An 18,887-nucleotide genomic window follows, 5' to 3' on the forward strand; every position below is an offset into this window, starting at 1 on the left:
GTGGGACACTCTCCCCCAGACACACCAGAATCTATGGATTGGCCACCATCCTTCAAAGTAAACAACCATAGGTTCAACCTGTTCCTTTTTGTGATAGGATCTCAAACATTTCATTAGGAGAAAGAATGTGGCTGGAGAAGCCAATGACATTCGTTATGGATGATTCCTTTGGAATTTCTGATGTGTCTTTCTCAAATTCTATAGTTTGTAATTTTTCTACTTCTTTGTCTCTCAGAAGGCATTATAGAGGTGAAAGGAAGAAGCTTGATTGGCTTTGTTTTCAAAATCTAAAGTTCATAAGATAACTTGAGGGTCTCTGGAAGAGGTAATCAGAGAAGAGGAAGGAAGTTGAGTGTTTGGGAAGGGGCAAAATATGCAGAGGGTCTGTAGGTTATGGAGGAGAAAGACCCAGTCCTGAACAATAGTAGTGCCTTAGGGAAGCAGATGACACAAACAGAGTGGCTGCATAGGGAGCAGAACAGTCAGAGTGGAAGCCCCAGATTCCAACACCTCATGTGGTAAATGGGATGTTGTAGCAACCAAGTGTGTACAAGGCTATTATTAACCTGGTAATCTCTTTGAACAGATAACTGATAACCAGCAGCTGCCCTCTCTTGTTGTCATGCCATATCTTTGGCATTGTATGTGCCCAGGGGAATTAGATAGTTCTGCTAGGGAAGGATTGTGGAAATAATCCCCAAAATTAACTGATTTGTGATTTACTGCCAACCTGGAGGAAATGGGAACTTAAATTAAATTACGTTGACCTGTAGAAAATAAAAATGTGAGAAAACACCCGCACTTATGTACTAAGATACAAACCTGTTATATGTATTTTATTCCTATTTTTTCATTTCATGTTCTGATGCTTATCATACTTCTTGGTAGTTACTACATGCTCAAAGAATGGCTATTGAATTAATGAAAGTTTATTTCAAAGCTCATAATAATGACACCAATCTGTGTTTTTAGCAGGTCTCTAGCAAGAATTATTTTATAATTTCACCATCAATCAATGAGTTTCTATTTAACTGCACTCCACTAGCCTTGACAATGAGCACATTGTAAGTTCATCTTACATTTTATTTTATTTTGTATTGTTTAATTGCAGTGGGTTTGTACAGTTTTTCATAGATTTATTGCCCATGTTTCTTTTTATCACTTGAAAATGATATGTTCTACCTTTTATTCATTTTCTATGGAATTATTTATTATCTTTTTGAGTAGAAATTATGAGAATTCTACATTTTAAAGCACATTTTGAAAACAGTTTATGTTGTCATTTGCTCTTTTCATTTTTGACATATAATATTTTGAAATTTTATGTGTTCTTTGTTTAAACTTTGACTACAGAAACTTACAAAGAAGAAAGTAACAGTCATTTCAAAGTCCACCACTAAAAGTTAACTGTTTTTATCATTTTGATGAATATTTTTCTAGTTTTGTCTAATAAGTTGTTAGGGTTTTGCCCCGCAGAGTCTTCAAATGAGTAGTATTCAAATCTACTTGTCTTTAAATTTCTGGCTTCTGTTTTACTATCCAAAAAGTACTTAACCCAAGATATTGCAGCCAAGGTTTGTAATGAAAATTATAGTTCTTTTATTTCATTTAACTTTTCATTAAAGTGGAATTATTTTAGTTTAGGTTATGAAGTCTCATTATTAGTCATTTATTTTTAAATAATTATTTATGTGATCTGTTACATAATCCTTATTTTTGCCCTGTGATTTATTATGCCAATATTATATATTGTGTTACATTTACTATGGTCTGTTTCTGGAATTCCCTTGATATGTACATGCATCTGGTATTACTATTTTGACTATTGCACTTATAATAAAATCCCACATATGCTACCTCATACAGTAGCCAGCCTCCCCTCACTCCATGATCCTCTTTTTTTGAATTACCTTATTTTTAGTTTCTGGATAAATATGTAACTATTTTTCAAATCTTCCAAAAGTATGTATTTTTTCATTGTAATTGCTACATCAATTATTCTACTTATTAACTGGGTGAAGAATTGTTATTTTTAGTACTAATCAAACTGGCTATCCAGGAGCATGCTGGTTAGCTACAATTATACTACTATTATAAGTTGTTTTAAAATATTATCTTTTCTTCACATTTCTTATTATGATAATTATAGGTATTTTATACTTAGTAATGTAACTCTGCAATGGGAAAAAATTTCATTTTTCCATTATATATTTTATTTATTTATTTTACATATTTTCCCTTATGAGGAATTACCTCATTTTCCCCCTTTATTTTGGTCTTGAATCAGCAGTTAGTTAGTTCCTGGAGATCCTTAAAATGGTGTGACTTTCATGGAAATATCTTCCTTCTTTGCTTTTCTCCAGCCTTTTCTCCTGGTAAAAATACAATGAAACCAATAAACAAACACAAAAAATGAAAAGACATGAAATAAGCATACATGTCCTGTATTCTTTAGAGTAAGCTTATCTTTCACCAAGCAGCTTTACTACAAACCATGAACCCTGTCCCAAGGGTTTGAGTAAATCTTGTGAAGAAAAAGACCCTGTGTCCAGAGCAGGATCTGACAAGGCAGCTTTGATAGTTTCTTGTCTCACCCTTGGACAGCTTGGCATTGGAAAGATGGTTTTGGAAAAGGCAAAGAAGTATAGAAAAGTTTTAGAACCTTTCCACTTTCTTCATCAGTTTAAAATCTCTGGTTCTCAACACTGTCTTTCCCAGTCAAAAACATATGGTCTGAATCTCACAGGAAGCAAAACAGGACTCCTTCCCCTGAGAAATGTTGTCATCTGTGGGAAGGGCTCTTGTCCTCTCCCTGACCTTCCACAGATTCCTCAGTGACCAAAGCAGTCCTCAGGCCTTGTGGTGGTTAATATTGTAGGTCAACTTGGCTAGACCATAGTGCCCAGATGTTTGGTCAAACACCAGTCTAGATGTTTCTTTGAAGGTATTTTTTAGATGTTATTAGTATTTAAATCAGTAGACTTCAAGTAAAGCACATTACACTCCACAATGTGGAGGGTCTCATTCAATCAGTTGAAGGCCTTATGGGAAAAAGACAGATCCCCCAGAGGAATAAGGAATTCTGCTTCCAGATTTGCCTTTCAACTGGAGAACTCTTATCTTCCTTCAATTATTCCCTAGGAATCCAGGCTGCAGTCTGCTTACAGACTTCAGACTTGTAAACCCCTCCAATCTTGTGAGCCAATTCCTTAAAGTAAATCTCTCTTGTGGTATATATACACATCTTATTGGTGCTGTTTCTCTGGAGAATAAGAATCAAATTACACAGGTCTACAGGAATCAGCAATCTCAGAGACCTTACCTGCACTCCCTGGGTTGAGGGCTTCCAGGGACAGGGAGATGAGAATCAGGTGTTTGGATACGTGCACGTTTGTGAAATACCTTAGGGGCTGTGTATGTCACACTAGGGTGGCTAATTTTGGCCTCTTCACCACAAACCTACTAGTTCAGGCTGTGCAGAGCAGATCTGTGTGATCTAGGGAGACTTGTGGGAGTCTGAGGTCACTGTGGGAGAAGAATAAGCCTGTAGCTTAACCAAAGACACTGACCACATGGAAATAGTCTAGGTCTAAAGCTTCCCCTGGGGAAAATGACCTTGAATTGTGTGTTGTCCTTCTCATCACAGATGTATAATGCACAGCAACCCTAAGAGACATCTAGAAGATTTACTCACTCATTTTCCACATCCTGGATGGAGTCAGGCAGAGGCTGATTCCTGGTTTCAGGAAGGAGTCGGATAAAAAGTCCAGCGAGGATCGGGAAGACTCCATACATGATCCATGGCAGGTGGGTGGAATACACCATTAAGATCATCAAGAGGGGAGCCAGGGCTGCCCCAATATTACCAGCAATTCCAATGACTCCTAAAGCTATTGCTCTTGGGGTGCAAACAATAATACAAAAAAATTGGTGAAAATCCACACATATTACTTGTGATTTATTATTTTGCTTTGGTTATGGTAGATAGCACATCAGAGTGTTTAGAAATGCAGATTGATGACATACTCTTGTGTTGGAAATTTTCTCTCTTATTTGCTAGCAATTTTTTTCAAGTTTGCGTTGCATTAGGACAAAATTCAATCATTAATAAACTACTCTTATCTATAGCATTTACACTTCATGTGGTTGAGAAGATTACCGGAGAAGAAACATTAGAGGATTTAACTCAGTGGCTGGCAACAAGTCAGCTTTCAGTAAATTTTGGCTATAATTTTTGTCATTATTATTACTATTTTAATTAATTATTTTTCATAACTAACCTGCCTTAGTTTACCTCCCCCAATAAGTGTAAGTTATCTGGAAACGATCTGTTTTTATTCTGAGTGACCATCCATGAACTTTTTACCTGATTACAGTGGGGATTAGTTCATTTCCATAGGTAACAAAATTGGTGAGAGCGGCAGAAGAAAATCCTACTCCCAAAGTTGCCAAAACCACACGCAGGGTCTGCATTTCTGGAAAGAAGACCAGTGAGACTCAGAAAATTGGAGCTGAAGAAATCAACATTCCTCAAATTACAAATGAAGAAGACCATATTGGAGGTGTTTTTGCATGTATAAAATATATTGTAGAGAAACTGCATGGAGTCAGAAAACGTGCATTGTCCAATCAGGTGAGAAATGTGACTTAGCTACATATTATGGATTATGGTGAATAAAAAGATTGAGTTATTTCATCAACTCCATTTGCATATCTCAGATTTTCTGAAAAAGGAGAGGGGAAGGGGAGTCCATCAGGTGCTGTCTTGCATTAATTCTGTTCTGTGTCTCCTTTGCCTTCACATGAAACGTAGGACTGTCATGTGAGCAATTACTGAGTGGTGTAAGACTCATCCATTTGAGAGTTTTAAACCTAGGAACTTGCACAATATCGACAAGAGGCTATTAATGTAAAGAGAGTAATAAAAGAAACAGGACTCCTATTGTAATGGAAAAGCTGGTGAGTAGCTTGATCTAGAATAATGTTTCACTATTCAAGTATAAGGATCTCTATTAGCAAAAAATCCTGGCTTTGGAAACTAATGAAGTGAAATTTTAGTTTTCTATCCCTGACTTGCCCTCCCTCCCCCCAAAAAATTTCATTAAGAGCATAGCAGGATTGAAGTGAGCTCTGCAGTTAGGTAGCAAACTTGCATCATTGCTGACATTCAGGATGAGTGGAGCCCACCAATGTGAGATCTTGGAAATCACATAACTATGCTGGTCGTCAGGTGAGGCATGGTGACCACCTGGGTCACCTATTCATTACATACAATCATTCAATTTAGTAAAATAGATTCTGAGAGAGGCTTAGTGCCTTGTTCCTGCTGTACACCTGTCTGCCTGAAGACAAGGAATTTTTGTTTTCTAGAGGTCAAGATGATTCCCCTGAACCAGTGTTTCTGTTATGGAGACCTGATATGAGACACATGAGTAGACACATAGAGATCAAATAATAAATTGTCACTGAAGCTGTAGTAACAAGAAAGAGCCTAGACAGAGGAAGTGACAGTACTGGGTCCTCACATGGGATACAATGACAAGGTCTAGACCCTCCATGATTTCTACATAAAGTGTGATTGGCCAAAGGTAAGTGGTTAATTGCTGTCCTAGAGAAACTGTCAGTATTAGATGGCGTCAGTTTCCAGATACCTCTAGAATGTGATGAAGACAACCATATAGCTGTGCTGACCTATACTCACCTCTGGTTCCTTTCCCAGCAACATCATGGTATAAGATGTACTAATCCCTTAGAATATAATTCTCCCTTTCCTTCTGGCTTCGGATAGGTGTGACCCACACAATCCTTGAGGAATGCAGAGAAGCCATTTCCCACTCTGTGCTCTTTTCTCACCTTCAGGCACAAATGTGATGGTCAGAATGGAAATTCCCAGCAAGAACAGGAAAAGCATCAGGCTGAATCGACGGCCCAGGTGATTCAGTGCAAAAAGTGCAACATAATTGCTTGGAAGTGTGACTACACCAAAAAGAATCAGAAACAAGTAAATATTCATCCCCAAGTGCTGGAGGTGGAGAGTCAGGCCGAAAAAAGGAATAAAACTTGAAAATCTGTGGTAAAAGGAAGAAACACAGATATCATAATCTTTAGATTCTCTGTCTTACAAATGATAATACTGAGTCAAGAAGCCAAGGGTTGTTGTCATGTAAGAAGGCATGGTCTGATTTGTAGAATATTTGTGTTGATTATACTATCTTTTTTTCTATATTTTGATACTCTGGCATTTAGGGTCTTGATCCTGGAGAGTGTTCCTTTCCCAGGGTTAACTAATTCCTAGAGATAGCAAATGACTCCCCTGTGAGTGCACCTTTAAATACAAACCAACAATCCAGAGTCCAAACTCCCAACAATCTCCTTTATCAAACTCACACAACAAGTCAATATTCCCCCATCCTAAATCAACCAAGGGCCTGGTACTGGACAACTATGGACCACCACTATAGCCCAGAGTCCGCTAAAATTATTCAAACTTTCCAATCCTAAGCTTTCTCAGAGTACCTACCTTCCTTTCCCATTCCTTCTGACAAAAAAAAAAAAAAAAAAAACAATAAAGACTCTTGGCCATGATCTTTCTTTTCTCCTCTACTTTACCATCTAACCGACCCTAGTGCCTCCCTGAATGACCCTGTGGGCTGTTTCATGCCTCCTCTTTCTAAGGATCTGTGAGTATAAACTTCCTTCACAACAATCATTCCTGAGTCTGTGTGTCTTAGCATACATGATTAAAACAAACCGTAGGTACATTTTAAACACAATTTCCTTACAAGCTAATGATTTAAAAATTACCATAAAATAATAGTATGATAAAGGGGGTTATAATTGTTGTTAAGTTTCTTTGGGGGGAAGTGGAGGGTATTCCTTTTGGAGGATATAAGAGGGGGCCTTCTAGAGTTTTAGAGTTTTTCTATATCCTGATCTGGGTGATGGTCGTATATTTACATATGGAACTATTCATTGATGCATATGTTTGAGTGCTTTGCTGTTTGTAATTTTACCTCAAATAAAATGAAAACAAATGAAGAATGCTAAGCCAAGATCTGTACCATGATTGAAGTTCTCAGCACCATCTCCAGTGATGAGCCTAGTAGAATGATGTGACAACAAAACTCCTCATGATACAAATAGTTCCATGTCAGTCTTTTCTTAGCCCTTTCTCTACCTATAAACATAGCAACTATCTTTGTGACTTTCTCATTTCTTATCTTGAATCTATACTTAAGCATATGGTATCTCCTGAAATAACACACAGAATCACGTCCCCACTAATTTAATGTTCCTTATGTACTTTCTGAAGCCTACCTCACGAAGGACAGTAAACAGATCCTTTTACGCAGGTTGGGTGTGCGGAACAAGTCACACACAGATGGTTTGGTCCGTGCTGCCTCCAGCTCCTCCTGCATAGCGGATGTCAAAACCTTCACAACAAGAATAGGAAACAGTTCAGTTGTCACAAAATGGTAGACATTGTGAACCTCCAACAGAAGACAAGATAGATGACTTTCCTTTTTGTCCAACAGAAAATATAGCCATGGAAGATAGATGCAATTCATGAGATGAAAAATAATGTATAAAGCATTAAACATAGAGCAGACTATATGGAGGACACAGTTAGTGACGTCAAGGATTGAAACCTATACAAGCCCTATGATATGACAGAATTTTATATGATAGAATTTTCTAGAAATTTCTATGATAGAAACCCATGAATCAGGCCAAGGAAGAGGGAAACCAAGATTTTTAAAAGAGAAAGGAATTCTTTGAGAGATATCTCACTCAATTAGGAAAAGTAGCATAACGATTATTGGTATCCCAGAATTAGAAGAGGAAGAGAAAGGAGCAGAGATCTTATTCAAAGAGGTAATAGCTGAGAGCTTCCCAAACATGGGGAAGGACGTGGACATGCAAGTATATGAAGCTAATACAACTCTTAATTACCTCAATACAAAAACACGTCCTCTGAGGCATATAATAAAACTCTCAAAGGTCAATGACAGGGCCCGACCCCATGGCTTAGCAGTTAAGGATGTGCACTCCACTACTGGTGGCCTGGTTCGGGTCCCAGGCATACACTGACGAACCACTTGTCTGGCCATGCTGAGGCAGCATCCCACATACAGCAACTAGAAGGATGTACAACTATGACATACAACTATCTACTGGGGCTTTGGGGAGAAAAAGGGGGAAAAAGGAGGAAGATTGGCAATAGATGTTAGCTTAGGGCCAGTCTTCTCCAGTGAAAAGAGGAGGATTCGCATGGATGTTAGCTCAGGGCTGATCTTCCTCAAGAAAAAAAACAGTCAATGACAAAGAGCAAGTATGAAGGGCAGCAGAGAGAGGAAAATAACCTACAAAGGAACTTCCATCAAACTTTCAGAAGATTTCTCAGCAGAAATCTTGAAGGCTAGGAGATAGTGGAATAATATATTTAAAACACTGAAAGACAAAAAATTAGCAACCAAGAATACTCTATCCAGTGAAACTAACCTTCAGATATGATGGAGAAATAAAAGATTTCCTGGACAAAAAAAAAAAGCTAAGTGAGTTCATTGCCACTAGATCTGCCTTACATGAAATTATGAAGGGAGCCCTTTCACCTGAAACAAAAAGGCAAGAGTTTACAAAACTTTGAGCAAGGAGATAAATAGAGAGACAGAACTGAAAAATTGCAGTTCTATACGAGAATACATCTGTAAACACTTAATTATAACATAAAAGATGAAGAAAAAGAAAGCATCAATAATAACTATAAAGACTTCAATTTGTTCACAAACTCATAACAAGAAAAAAAATTGGTGATAATGAAAACATAGAATGGGAAGAGGAAAAGGACAGAATATGCATAGGCTAATGTAGATAAGAGGCAATGAGAAAAAGGAATATCTCATCTATGAGATCTTTTATACAATCTCATGTTAACCACAATGCAAAAATTCAGAGCAAAATCACAAATCATAAATAAAGAGAAAGCGGAGAAAAACATCCCAGAATACCAGCAAACTGAAATGGCAGACAGAAATACAAGGAAAAAGAAACAGTAGAGGGGGAAGATCAAGATGGTGGCATAAGCAGACTCTGAACTCACCTCCTCACGAGGACACAGCCAATTTGCAACTACTCGTGGAAAAATTACCCCTGAGACAGAACTGAAAACTGGATAAGAGGAACTCCTGCAACAAAGGACAATCTTAATTGAGGTGGAAGATGCAGAAACTCCCTTCAGGAGAGGAGAAATGCTGTCTTCAAAAACCGCCAGCTTCACGGCCGCCCGGGAGCAGCCCACAGGTAAGCAGCCTTCCCTGGAGGAGCGGGCCCTGAGCCGGGAGCACCCCCGCTGTGGGCATTGTGTGGACCCAGCACAATCGAGACGAGTGGCATAATATGTGACATTGCCTACTACTAAAACATTGGGGAGTACCCCCAGAAAAGCTGGTTCACAAAGAAGTTGAAACCGGCTCTTAAGGGGCCCACGTGCAAACTCATCCATTTCAGAAAGCAACCTAAAATCACCAGAAAGAAAGGTGCACAGTGCTTTGGTGAAAAGAAACACAACTAATAGGCCCTGAGTTCATCTCGGTGACAGGCGAGACCTCTCTAGGGACTGGGACATTGGCGGTGGACATTGTTGTGCCCTGGTGTGGGTGAGCTGACACAGACACCATTGGAGTTCTCCCTAGGGCCTGCTAGCCCAGGTCTGCCCCACCCACTAGAGCACAGATTTAATCCACCTTAGCCAGGGCAGGCAGCCCACCCTAGAGACTGGCCCCACCCAACAACAAGCCCTCAGGCAACATGTGGGCCTGCATGGGTTGGTAACTGGATTCACTGCAGCCTGGCAACTGAGCCCACTTCAGTGGGGTAGGGCGTGCACAAGGAGCAGGTGGAAATGTGGGGCAGTGGTGCAGTGTGTAGGGCTCCCACCGTGGAGAGACTGGGTCTAGTTCAAGAGGTGGGGGTGCACACACGGAGCAGGACTGTGTTAACTGTGTGTGTGGACCTGTGGGAAGCAGCGCTTGTCAGCTGAAGAAGACTTGTGCTTCTCAAAGACCCAAATAGGGGGTTTGCCCCACCTTCCAAAGTCTGAAACAACTGGGTGCTCCCATGTCTGAGGCCAGCCCCACCCAGCTGCAATCCTCAGAGAGCTGACAAGAGACCTAAAGGCTGGAGGCTTATAGCAATTGTAAGACCCTGAGACTAACAACCTGCCATGCTGGGGGCCTACTCACTTAAAAGAAATACTGCAACACAAATGTGGTATTAGAACTTGTAGCCAACAATGCTGGGGCTCCCACACCTGATAAAGACACTGAAGGGCCCACAACAACTACAAGAAGCTGAGCATTACAATAGCGGGTCAGCAGCATAACTTAGCCTACCTGGGCGCCTATGGGGAGAGCAAACAGGCCACAACAGAAGGACACAGGTAACCCACATAGGGGTCACCGGTGGAACATTGAGAACTGAGGGAAGCACACTGCAGGCCTCCGAAGGCATCACGTATATAAGGTCAGAAATCCAAGAGCAGGAGACGTAGCTGACCTACCTAATACGTAGACACAAGCATAGGGAAAGAGGGAAAATGAGGAGGCAAAGGAATACATTCCAAGTAAGGGAACAGGACAAAACCCCAGAAAAGGAACTAAGTGAAACAGAAATGAGCAACCTACCCAACAGAGAGTTCAAACAAGAGTGTTAAGAATGCTCACTGATGTGCAGAGAAGAATAGATGAACTCAGTGAGAATGTCAACAAAGAAATGGAAGATATAAAAAAGAACCAATCAGAAATGAAGAATACAATACAGGAAATGAAAATTTCACTAGAGGGACTCAAAAACAGCATATAGGATACAGCAGAATGGATCTGTGAGCTGGGCGAAAGACTAGAAGAAATTACCCAGGCTGAACAGGTAAAAGAGAAAAAAACTAAAAAGAGTGAGGACAGTCTAAGTGACCTCTGGGACAACATCAAGCGTACTAACATCCGTGTTATAGGTGTCCCAGAAGGAGAAGAGCGAGACAAAGGAGCAGAGAATCTATTTCAAGAAATAATAGATGAAAACTTCCCTAACCTAAGGAAGGAAACAGACATCCAGGTACAGGAAGCACAGAGGGCCCCAAACAAGATAAACCAAAAGAGGTCCACACCAAGACACATCATAATCAAAATGCCCAGAATTAAGGATAAAGAGAGAATCCTAAAAGCTGCAACAGAAATACAAGTTACATACAAAGGAAACCCCATAAGGCTATCAGCTGACTTCTCAGCAGAAAACTTACATGCTAGAAGAGAATGGAATTATATATTTAAAGTGCTAAAAGGAAAAAACTTACAGCCAAGAATACTCTACCCAGCAAAGTTATCATTCAAAATGGAAGGAGAGATCAAAAATTTCCCAGACAAGCAAAAATTAAAGGAGTTTGTCACCAAGAAACCAGTGCTACAAGAAATGTTAAAGGGACTGATTTAAGGGGAAAAGAGAAGATCACAAATAGGAAAAGTTATCTATTTCCATGATAAGAGGTTAATGGATACAAATGCACAAAAAAAGATGTTAGATATGATATCAAAAACATGAAAGGATGGAGGAGGGGAGTTAAAGAGTAGAGCTTTCAGACAGAGGTCAAACTAAGGAGACCATCAATTCTGTATAGAAGGAGAAAGAGACAGAGAAGGACTACTAAAACACTGAGAAAAAAAAGTTAAAAATGGCAGTAAGTAGATACTTATCAATAGCTACTTTAAATGTCAATGGACTAAATGCTCCAATTAAAAGGCATAGGGTGGCTGACTGGATAAAAAAACAAGACCCATATATATGCAGCATACAAGAGACACACTTCAGACCTAAAGACACTCACAAACTGAAAGTGAAGGGATGGAAAAAGATACTCCACGCAATTGGCAATGAAAAGAAAGCTGGGGTAGGAGTACTCATATCAGACAGAATAGACTTTAAAACAAAAACTGTAAAAATAGACAAAGAAGGGCATTACATAATGATCAAGGGAACAATCCAACAAGAGGATATAACACTTGTAAATATATACGCACCCAAGGTAGGAGCACCTAAATATATAAAGCAATTATTAACAGACATAAGAAGACAAATAGACAGTAACACAATAATAGTAGGGGACTTTAGCACTGCACTTACACCAAAGGATAGATCATCCAAACAAAAGATCAATAAGGAATCATTGGCCTTAAATGACACACTAGAACAGATGAACCTAGTAGATATATACAGAGCATTCCATCCAAAAACCGAAGAATACACATTCTTTTCAAATGCACATGGAACATTCTCCAGGATTGATCACATATTAGGCCACAAAACAAGTCTCCATAAATTTAAGAAGATTGAAATAATACCAAGCATCTTTTCTGAACACAACATTATGAACTAGAAATCAACTATAGGAAGAAAATCAGAAAAACTACAAATACGTGAAGATTAAACAAAATGCCACTGAACAAAGATTCGGTCAATGAAGAAATCAAAGGAGAGATCAAAAAATACCTGGAGACAAATGAAAATGACAATACAACATGCCAGAATTTATGGGATACAGCAAAAGCGGTTCTAAGAGGGAAGTTTATAGCAATACAGGCCTATCTCAACAAACAAGAAAAATCTCAAATAAACAATCTAACAATGCACCTAAAGGAACTGGAAAAAGAAGAACAAACAAAGCCCAAAATCAGTAGAAGAAGGGAAATAATAAAAATCAGAGCAGAAATAAATGAAATAGAGACTAAAAAAACAATAGAAAAAATTAATAAAACCAAGAGCTGGTTCTTTGAAAAGATCAACAAAATTGACAAACCTTTAGCTAGACTCACCAAGAAAAAAAGAGAGAAGGCTCAAATAAGTAAAATCAGAAATGAAAGAGGAGAAATTACAACAGACACCTCAGAAATACAAAAGATTATAAAAGAATATTATGAAAAGCTATATGCCAACCAATTCGACAATCTGGAAGAAATGGATAAATTCTTGGAATCATACAACCTTCCAAACCTGGATCAAGAAGAAGTAGAGAATTCGAATAGACCAATCACCAGTAAGGAGATTGAAACAGTAATCGAAAACAGTATGGAGATTCCTCAAAAAATCAAGGATAGAACTACCATATGATCCAGCTATTCCACTGCTGGGTATTTATCCAAAGAACTTGAAAACACCAATGCGTACAAATACATGTGCCCCTGTGTTCATTGCAGAGTTATTCACAATAGCCAAGACTTGGAAGCAACCTAAGTGCCCATCAAGGGATGAATGGATTAAGAAGATGTGGTATATATACACAATGGAATACTACTCAGCCATAAGAAATGATGAAATCCAGCTATTTGTGACAACATGGATGGACATTGAGGTTATTATGCAAAGTGAAATAAGTCAGAGGGAGAAGGTCAAATACCGTATGATTTCCTTCATTAAGTAGTAGATAATAACAACAATAAACAAACACATAGAGACAGAGATTGGATTTGTGGTTACCAGAGGGGAAGGGGGGAGGGAGGAGGGCGAAAGGGATAATTTGGCACATGTGTGTGGTGATGGGTTGTAATTAGTATTCGGGTGGTGAACATGATGTAATCTATGGAGAAATAGAAGTATAATGACGTACACCTGAAATTTATACAATGTTATAAACCAATGTTACTGCAATAAACAAAAAATTTTTTAAAAAAATAAAAGAAACAGTAGAAATGTAGAACAACTGGAATATAAAATGGCAATATTGAGGCTTCCTATATTAATAATCACTCTAAATATAGATGGATTGAATTCAGCAATGAAAAGACACAAAGTGGCTGGATGGACTAAGAACCAAGACCTAAAATAATGCTGCCTCCAGCACAACTCATTTCAGCTCTAGAGACAAACATAGGCTCAGAGTGAAGGGATGGAAGATCCCTCCAAGCAAATGGCAACCAAAAGATAGTAGGTGTAGCCAATCTTATATTAGAGAAAAGAGACTTAAAGACAAAAGGGTATGAAGAGATAAAGATGGAGATTATATAATGATGAAAGGGATAGTCACCAAGAAGACATAACACTTATTAATATGTATGCACCTAACACAGGAGCACCAAAGTATATAAAGCAACTATTAACATTCCTAAAGGCAGAATTGACAGCAACACTACAATGGTAGGGACCTGAACACCCCACTTACATCAATGTATAGATCATCCAGACAGACAGTCAACAAGGAAACAGTGGCCTTAACTGAAACACTAGACCAGTAAAATGTAATAGATATATATAGAACGTTCCACCCAAAGGTAGCAGAATATACATTCTTCTCAAGTGCACATGGAACATTCTCAAAAATAGACCATATATTGGGAAACAAAGCAAGCTTCAATAAATTTAAGAAGATTGAAATCATATCAAGCATCTTTTCCTTCTACAGTGGTATGAAACTAGAAACCAGCTACATGAAAAAAGCTGTAAAAGTCACAAATACGTGAAGACTAAACAACATAATACTGTACACTATTAGATCAATGAAGAAATCAGAGGAGAAATAAAAAAAAATACCTGGACAGAAATGAAAATGAAAACACAACATGCCAAAACTAATGGGGTGCAGCAAAAGTGGTACTAAGAGGGAAGTTTATAGATATATAGGCCTACCTCAAAAAACAAGAACAATCTTAAGTAAACAATCTTATACTGTACCTAAAAGAACTAGAAAAAGAAGAACAAACAAACCTGAAACTCAGAGGAAGGAAGGAAATAATAAAAATAGAGCAGAAATAAATGAAATAGATACTAAAAAAACAATAGAAAGGATCTATGAAACTAAGAGCCCTTTTTTGAAAAGATAAACAAAATTGGCAAAACCTTAGCTAGAATCACTAAGAAAAAAAGAGAGAAGACAGAAATAAATAAAATCAAAAATTAAAGGGAGAAATTATAATGGACACCACAGAAATACAAAGGATTATAAGAGAAAACTATGAACAACTATACACCAAAAAATTGAATGACCTCGAAGAAATGGATAAATTCTTAAAATCATGTAACCTCCCAAACCTGAATTAAGAAGAATAGAGAATGTGAATAGATCGACCACAAGTAAAGATATTGAAACAGTAATCAAAAACCTCCTCAAAAACAAAAGTCTACGACCAGATTGCTTCTTTGGTGAATTCTACCAAACATTCAAAGAAATCTTAATACCTATCATTCTCAAATTCTTCCAAAAAAAATTGAAAATGATGGGACCTCCGGACTCTTTTTACAAGGCCAAAATTACCCTGATACCAAAACCAGACAAGGACACAACCAGAAAAGAAAATTAGAGACCAATACATGAATATAAATGCAAAATACCTCAACAAAATATTAGCAAATCGAATACAACAATACATTAAAAGGATCATACACTATGATCAAGTGGGATTTATTCCAGGGATGCAGGGATGATTCATCATCCACAAATAATTCAATGTGATAAACAACATTAACAAAATGAAGAATAAAAATCACATTATCATCTCAATAGATGCAGGGAAAGCATTTGACAAGATCCAACAACCATTTATGGTAAAAAAAAAAAAACTCTCAATAAAATTAGCATAGAAGGTAAGTACCTCAATATTATAAAGGCCATATATGACAAACACACTACGAAAATCATACTCAACAATGAAAAACTGAAAGCTAGTCCTCAGAGAACAGGAACAAGACAAGCATGCCCACTTTCACCACTCTTGTTCAGCATACTACTGGAAGTTTTAGCTATAGCAATTAGGCAGGAAAAAGAAATAAAAGGTATCAAAATTGGAAAGGAAAAAGTAAAACTGTCACTTGCAGATGACACATTTTTAAACATAGAAAACTCTAAAGAATCCACCAAAAAACTATAAGAACTAATCAACGAATACTGTGAATTTTTAGGGTAGAAAATCAACATACAAAAATTAGTTGCAATTCTATACACTAATAATGAACTAGAAAAAAGAGAAATCAAGAATACAATTCCATGTACAACTGCAACAATAACAACAAAATACCTAGGAATAAATTTAACAAGGGAAATGAAAGACCTATACACTGAAAACTATAAGACATTATGGAAAGAAATCGAAGGAGACATAAAGAAATGGAAATATATTCCATGCTCATGGATTGGAAGAATAAACATAGTTAAAATGTCCATATTACCTAAAGCAATCTGCAGATTCAATGTCATCTGAATCAGAATTCCAATGACATTCTTCATGGAAATAGAAAAAGGAATTCTAAAATTTTCATGGAAGAATGAAAGACCCTGAATAGCCAAAGCAATCCTGAAAAAAAAAAAATAGTTGGAGGTATCACACTCCCTACTTGAAAATATACCACAAAGATATAAAAATCAATACAGCATGGTACTGGCAGAAGAAAACACACAGAGATCAATGGAACAGAACTGAAAGCCCAGAAATAAACCCACACATCTATGGACAGCTAATCTTCAACAAAGGAGCCAAGGACATACAATGGAGCAAGGAAAGCCTCTTCAATAAATAGTGTTGGGAAAACTGGACAGCCACATCAAAAGAATGAAAGCAGACCATTGTCTTACAGCATGCACAAAACTTAACTCAAAAAACATTAAAGACTTGAATGTAAGATCTGAAATCATAAAACTGCTAGAAGAAAACATAGGCAGTACACTCTGACATTGGTTTTAGCAGAATCATTTTGAATATCATGTCTACTCAGGCAAGGGAAACAAAATTAAAAATAGACAAATGGGACTCTTTCAGATTAAAAAGCATCTGCATGACAAAGGAAATCATAAACAAAATGAAAAGACAACACAAACTAGGGTAGAATATCTGCAAATCATATATCCAACAAGGGGTTAATTTCTAAAATATATAGAACTCATACAACTCAACAGCAAAAAAATGAACAACCCAATCAAAAACTGGGCAGAGGACATGAACAGACATTTTTTCAAAGAAGTTATACAGATGGCCAATAGGCACATGAAAAGATGTTCAACATCACTAAATATTAGGGAAATGCAAATCAAAACTATAATGAGATTTCACCTCACATCCATCATAATGGTTATAATTAACAAAACAGGAAATAACAAGTGTTGGAGAGGATGTGGAGAAAAGCGAATCCCCATATACTGCTGGTGGGAATGTGAAAGGTGCAGCCACTATGGAAAACAGTATGGAGATTTCTCAAAAAATTAAAAACAGAAACACCACATGATCCAGCTATCCCATTATTTGGTATTTATCCAAAGAACATGAAATCAACAATTCAAAGAGATTTATGCATCCGTATGTACATCACAGAATTATTCACAATAGCCAGGATGTGTAAGCAACCCAAGTGCCCATCAACATATGAGTGGGTAAAGAATATGTGGTATATATATACATATACAATGGGATACTACTCACCCATAACAAAAGACGAAATCGTGCCACTCACAACAACATGGATGGACCTTGAGGGTATTATGCTAAGCAAATTAAGTCAGAGAAAGAAAGACAAACAGTGTATGATTTCACTAATATGCATAAGATAACCTAAAACATAGATAGGGAGAACAGATTAGTGGTTACCTGAGGGAAAGAGGGTGGGGGAGGACAAAAGGGACAAAGGGGTACATGTATGGTGATGGATAAAAACTAGACTATTAGCGGCTAACATGATGCAGTCTATACAGAAACTGAAATAGAATATTGCACACCTGTAATTTACACAATGTTATAAGCCAATATGACCTCAATAAAAAAAATAAAAATCTCCTCATAATACAATTAGTTCCCTGTTAGTCTTTTCATAACCCTTTCACTGTCCCCAAACATAGTCATTATCTTTGTGTTTTCCTCGTGTTTTATTTCAAATCTGTCCCTATAGCATGTTATATCTTTGAAGTAAAAAATAGAATCATGTCTCCACTATTTTAACATTCCTCATGCACAGTCTGAAGCCTACCTCATAAAGGACAGTGAACAGATCCTTTTATACATGTTGGGTTTTCAGAACAAGTCATACACAAGAGTATTGTTCTGTGCTGCCTCCAGCTCCTCCTGCATGGTGGATCTCAAAACCTTCAACAACAACAACAACAACAAACTGTTCAGTTGTCACAAAATGGTAGACATTGTGAAGCCCCAACAGAGGACAAGATAGATGACTTCCCTTTTTGTCCAGTGGAAAATATAGTCATGGAAGATGCAATGACAGGTGTAAAAGCGGTATGAAAGGTGAATTAGGGAGTTAAAGGGACATGAGGGAAATTTTACATTGACAAGGACATTTTAACTTGAGAATCAATTTGGCTGCAGGGCATAAAAATGGGTAGGTAGGTTAGAGACATAGATCAGGAAGGGGACTAAATGAAGAGTTGCTTGCATTATAGTCCAAAGCTTCATTTACACTAGAAGGGCATGAAAGGCCTGGCAACTGAGCTTGGTTCTCAGCTGGCTGCTCTTAGTAGAAAAACAGTTTTTTTCAGGAAGGAGAACAATTTCCTAAGAGCCTTTATTCTGGTTCTCGGGTCAGCCTCTTTCAGAGAAATCTTGGCATATGTTGTGCCTCCATGACTGAGATGCCTAGAATTAAATCTGAGGATCAAATCAGGGGAGATCTTGATGTAGTATGATTTATACCCAGACTTGTATAACCCAGAGCATGATACAATGGCTCTGCCACGTGCTAGGTATACCTTGAGGAAGGCAACAGGAAACCTTCAAGTCTCAATTTCATTGTCATTAAAAAGATAAGAAGAAGAAGATGTGGCAACCTACCAAATAGAAGATATTTGCAAATCATATATACGATAAGGGGTTAATATCCAAAATATATACAGAACTCATACAATTCAATAGCAA

General features: G+C 37.7%; 1 protein-coding gene across 1 annotated transcript in view; it reads right to left on the reverse strand.

Moving 5' to 3' along the window:
- Nucleotides 1-2,208: 2,208 nt before the first annotated feature.
- Nucleotides 2,209-18,887, reverse strand: part of LOC131394918 (organic anion transporter 7-like) — a 56,609-nt gene continuing 39,930 nt past the window's right edge. Inside the window, exons 6-10 of the mRNA XM_058526615.1 lie at nucleotides 7,318-7,433; nucleotides 5,854-6,068; nucleotides 4,367-4,475; nucleotides 3,695-3,898; nucleotides 2,209-2,372 (exon numbers count right to left, since the gene is read on the reverse strand). Of these exons, the coding sequence (XP_058382598.1) occupies nucleotides 2,312-2,372; nucleotides 3,695-3,898; nucleotides 4,367-4,475; nucleotides 5,854-6,068; nucleotides 7,318-7,433 (705 nt within the window). The 3' untranslated portion in view covers nucleotides 2,209-2,311. The remainder of the gene's footprint in view (nucleotides 2,373-3,694; nucleotides 3,899-4,366; nucleotides 4,476-5,853; nucleotides 6,069-7,317; nucleotides 7,434-18,887) is intronic.

The sequence above is a fragment of the Diceros bicornis genome, chromosome 31, assembly GCF_020826845.1.
Source record: "Diceros bicornis minor isolate mBicDic1 chromosome 31, mDicBic1.mat.cur, whole genome shotgun sequence".
NCBI lineage: Eukaryota > Metazoa > Chordata > Mammalia > Perissodactyla > Rhinocerotidae > Diceros > Diceros bicornis.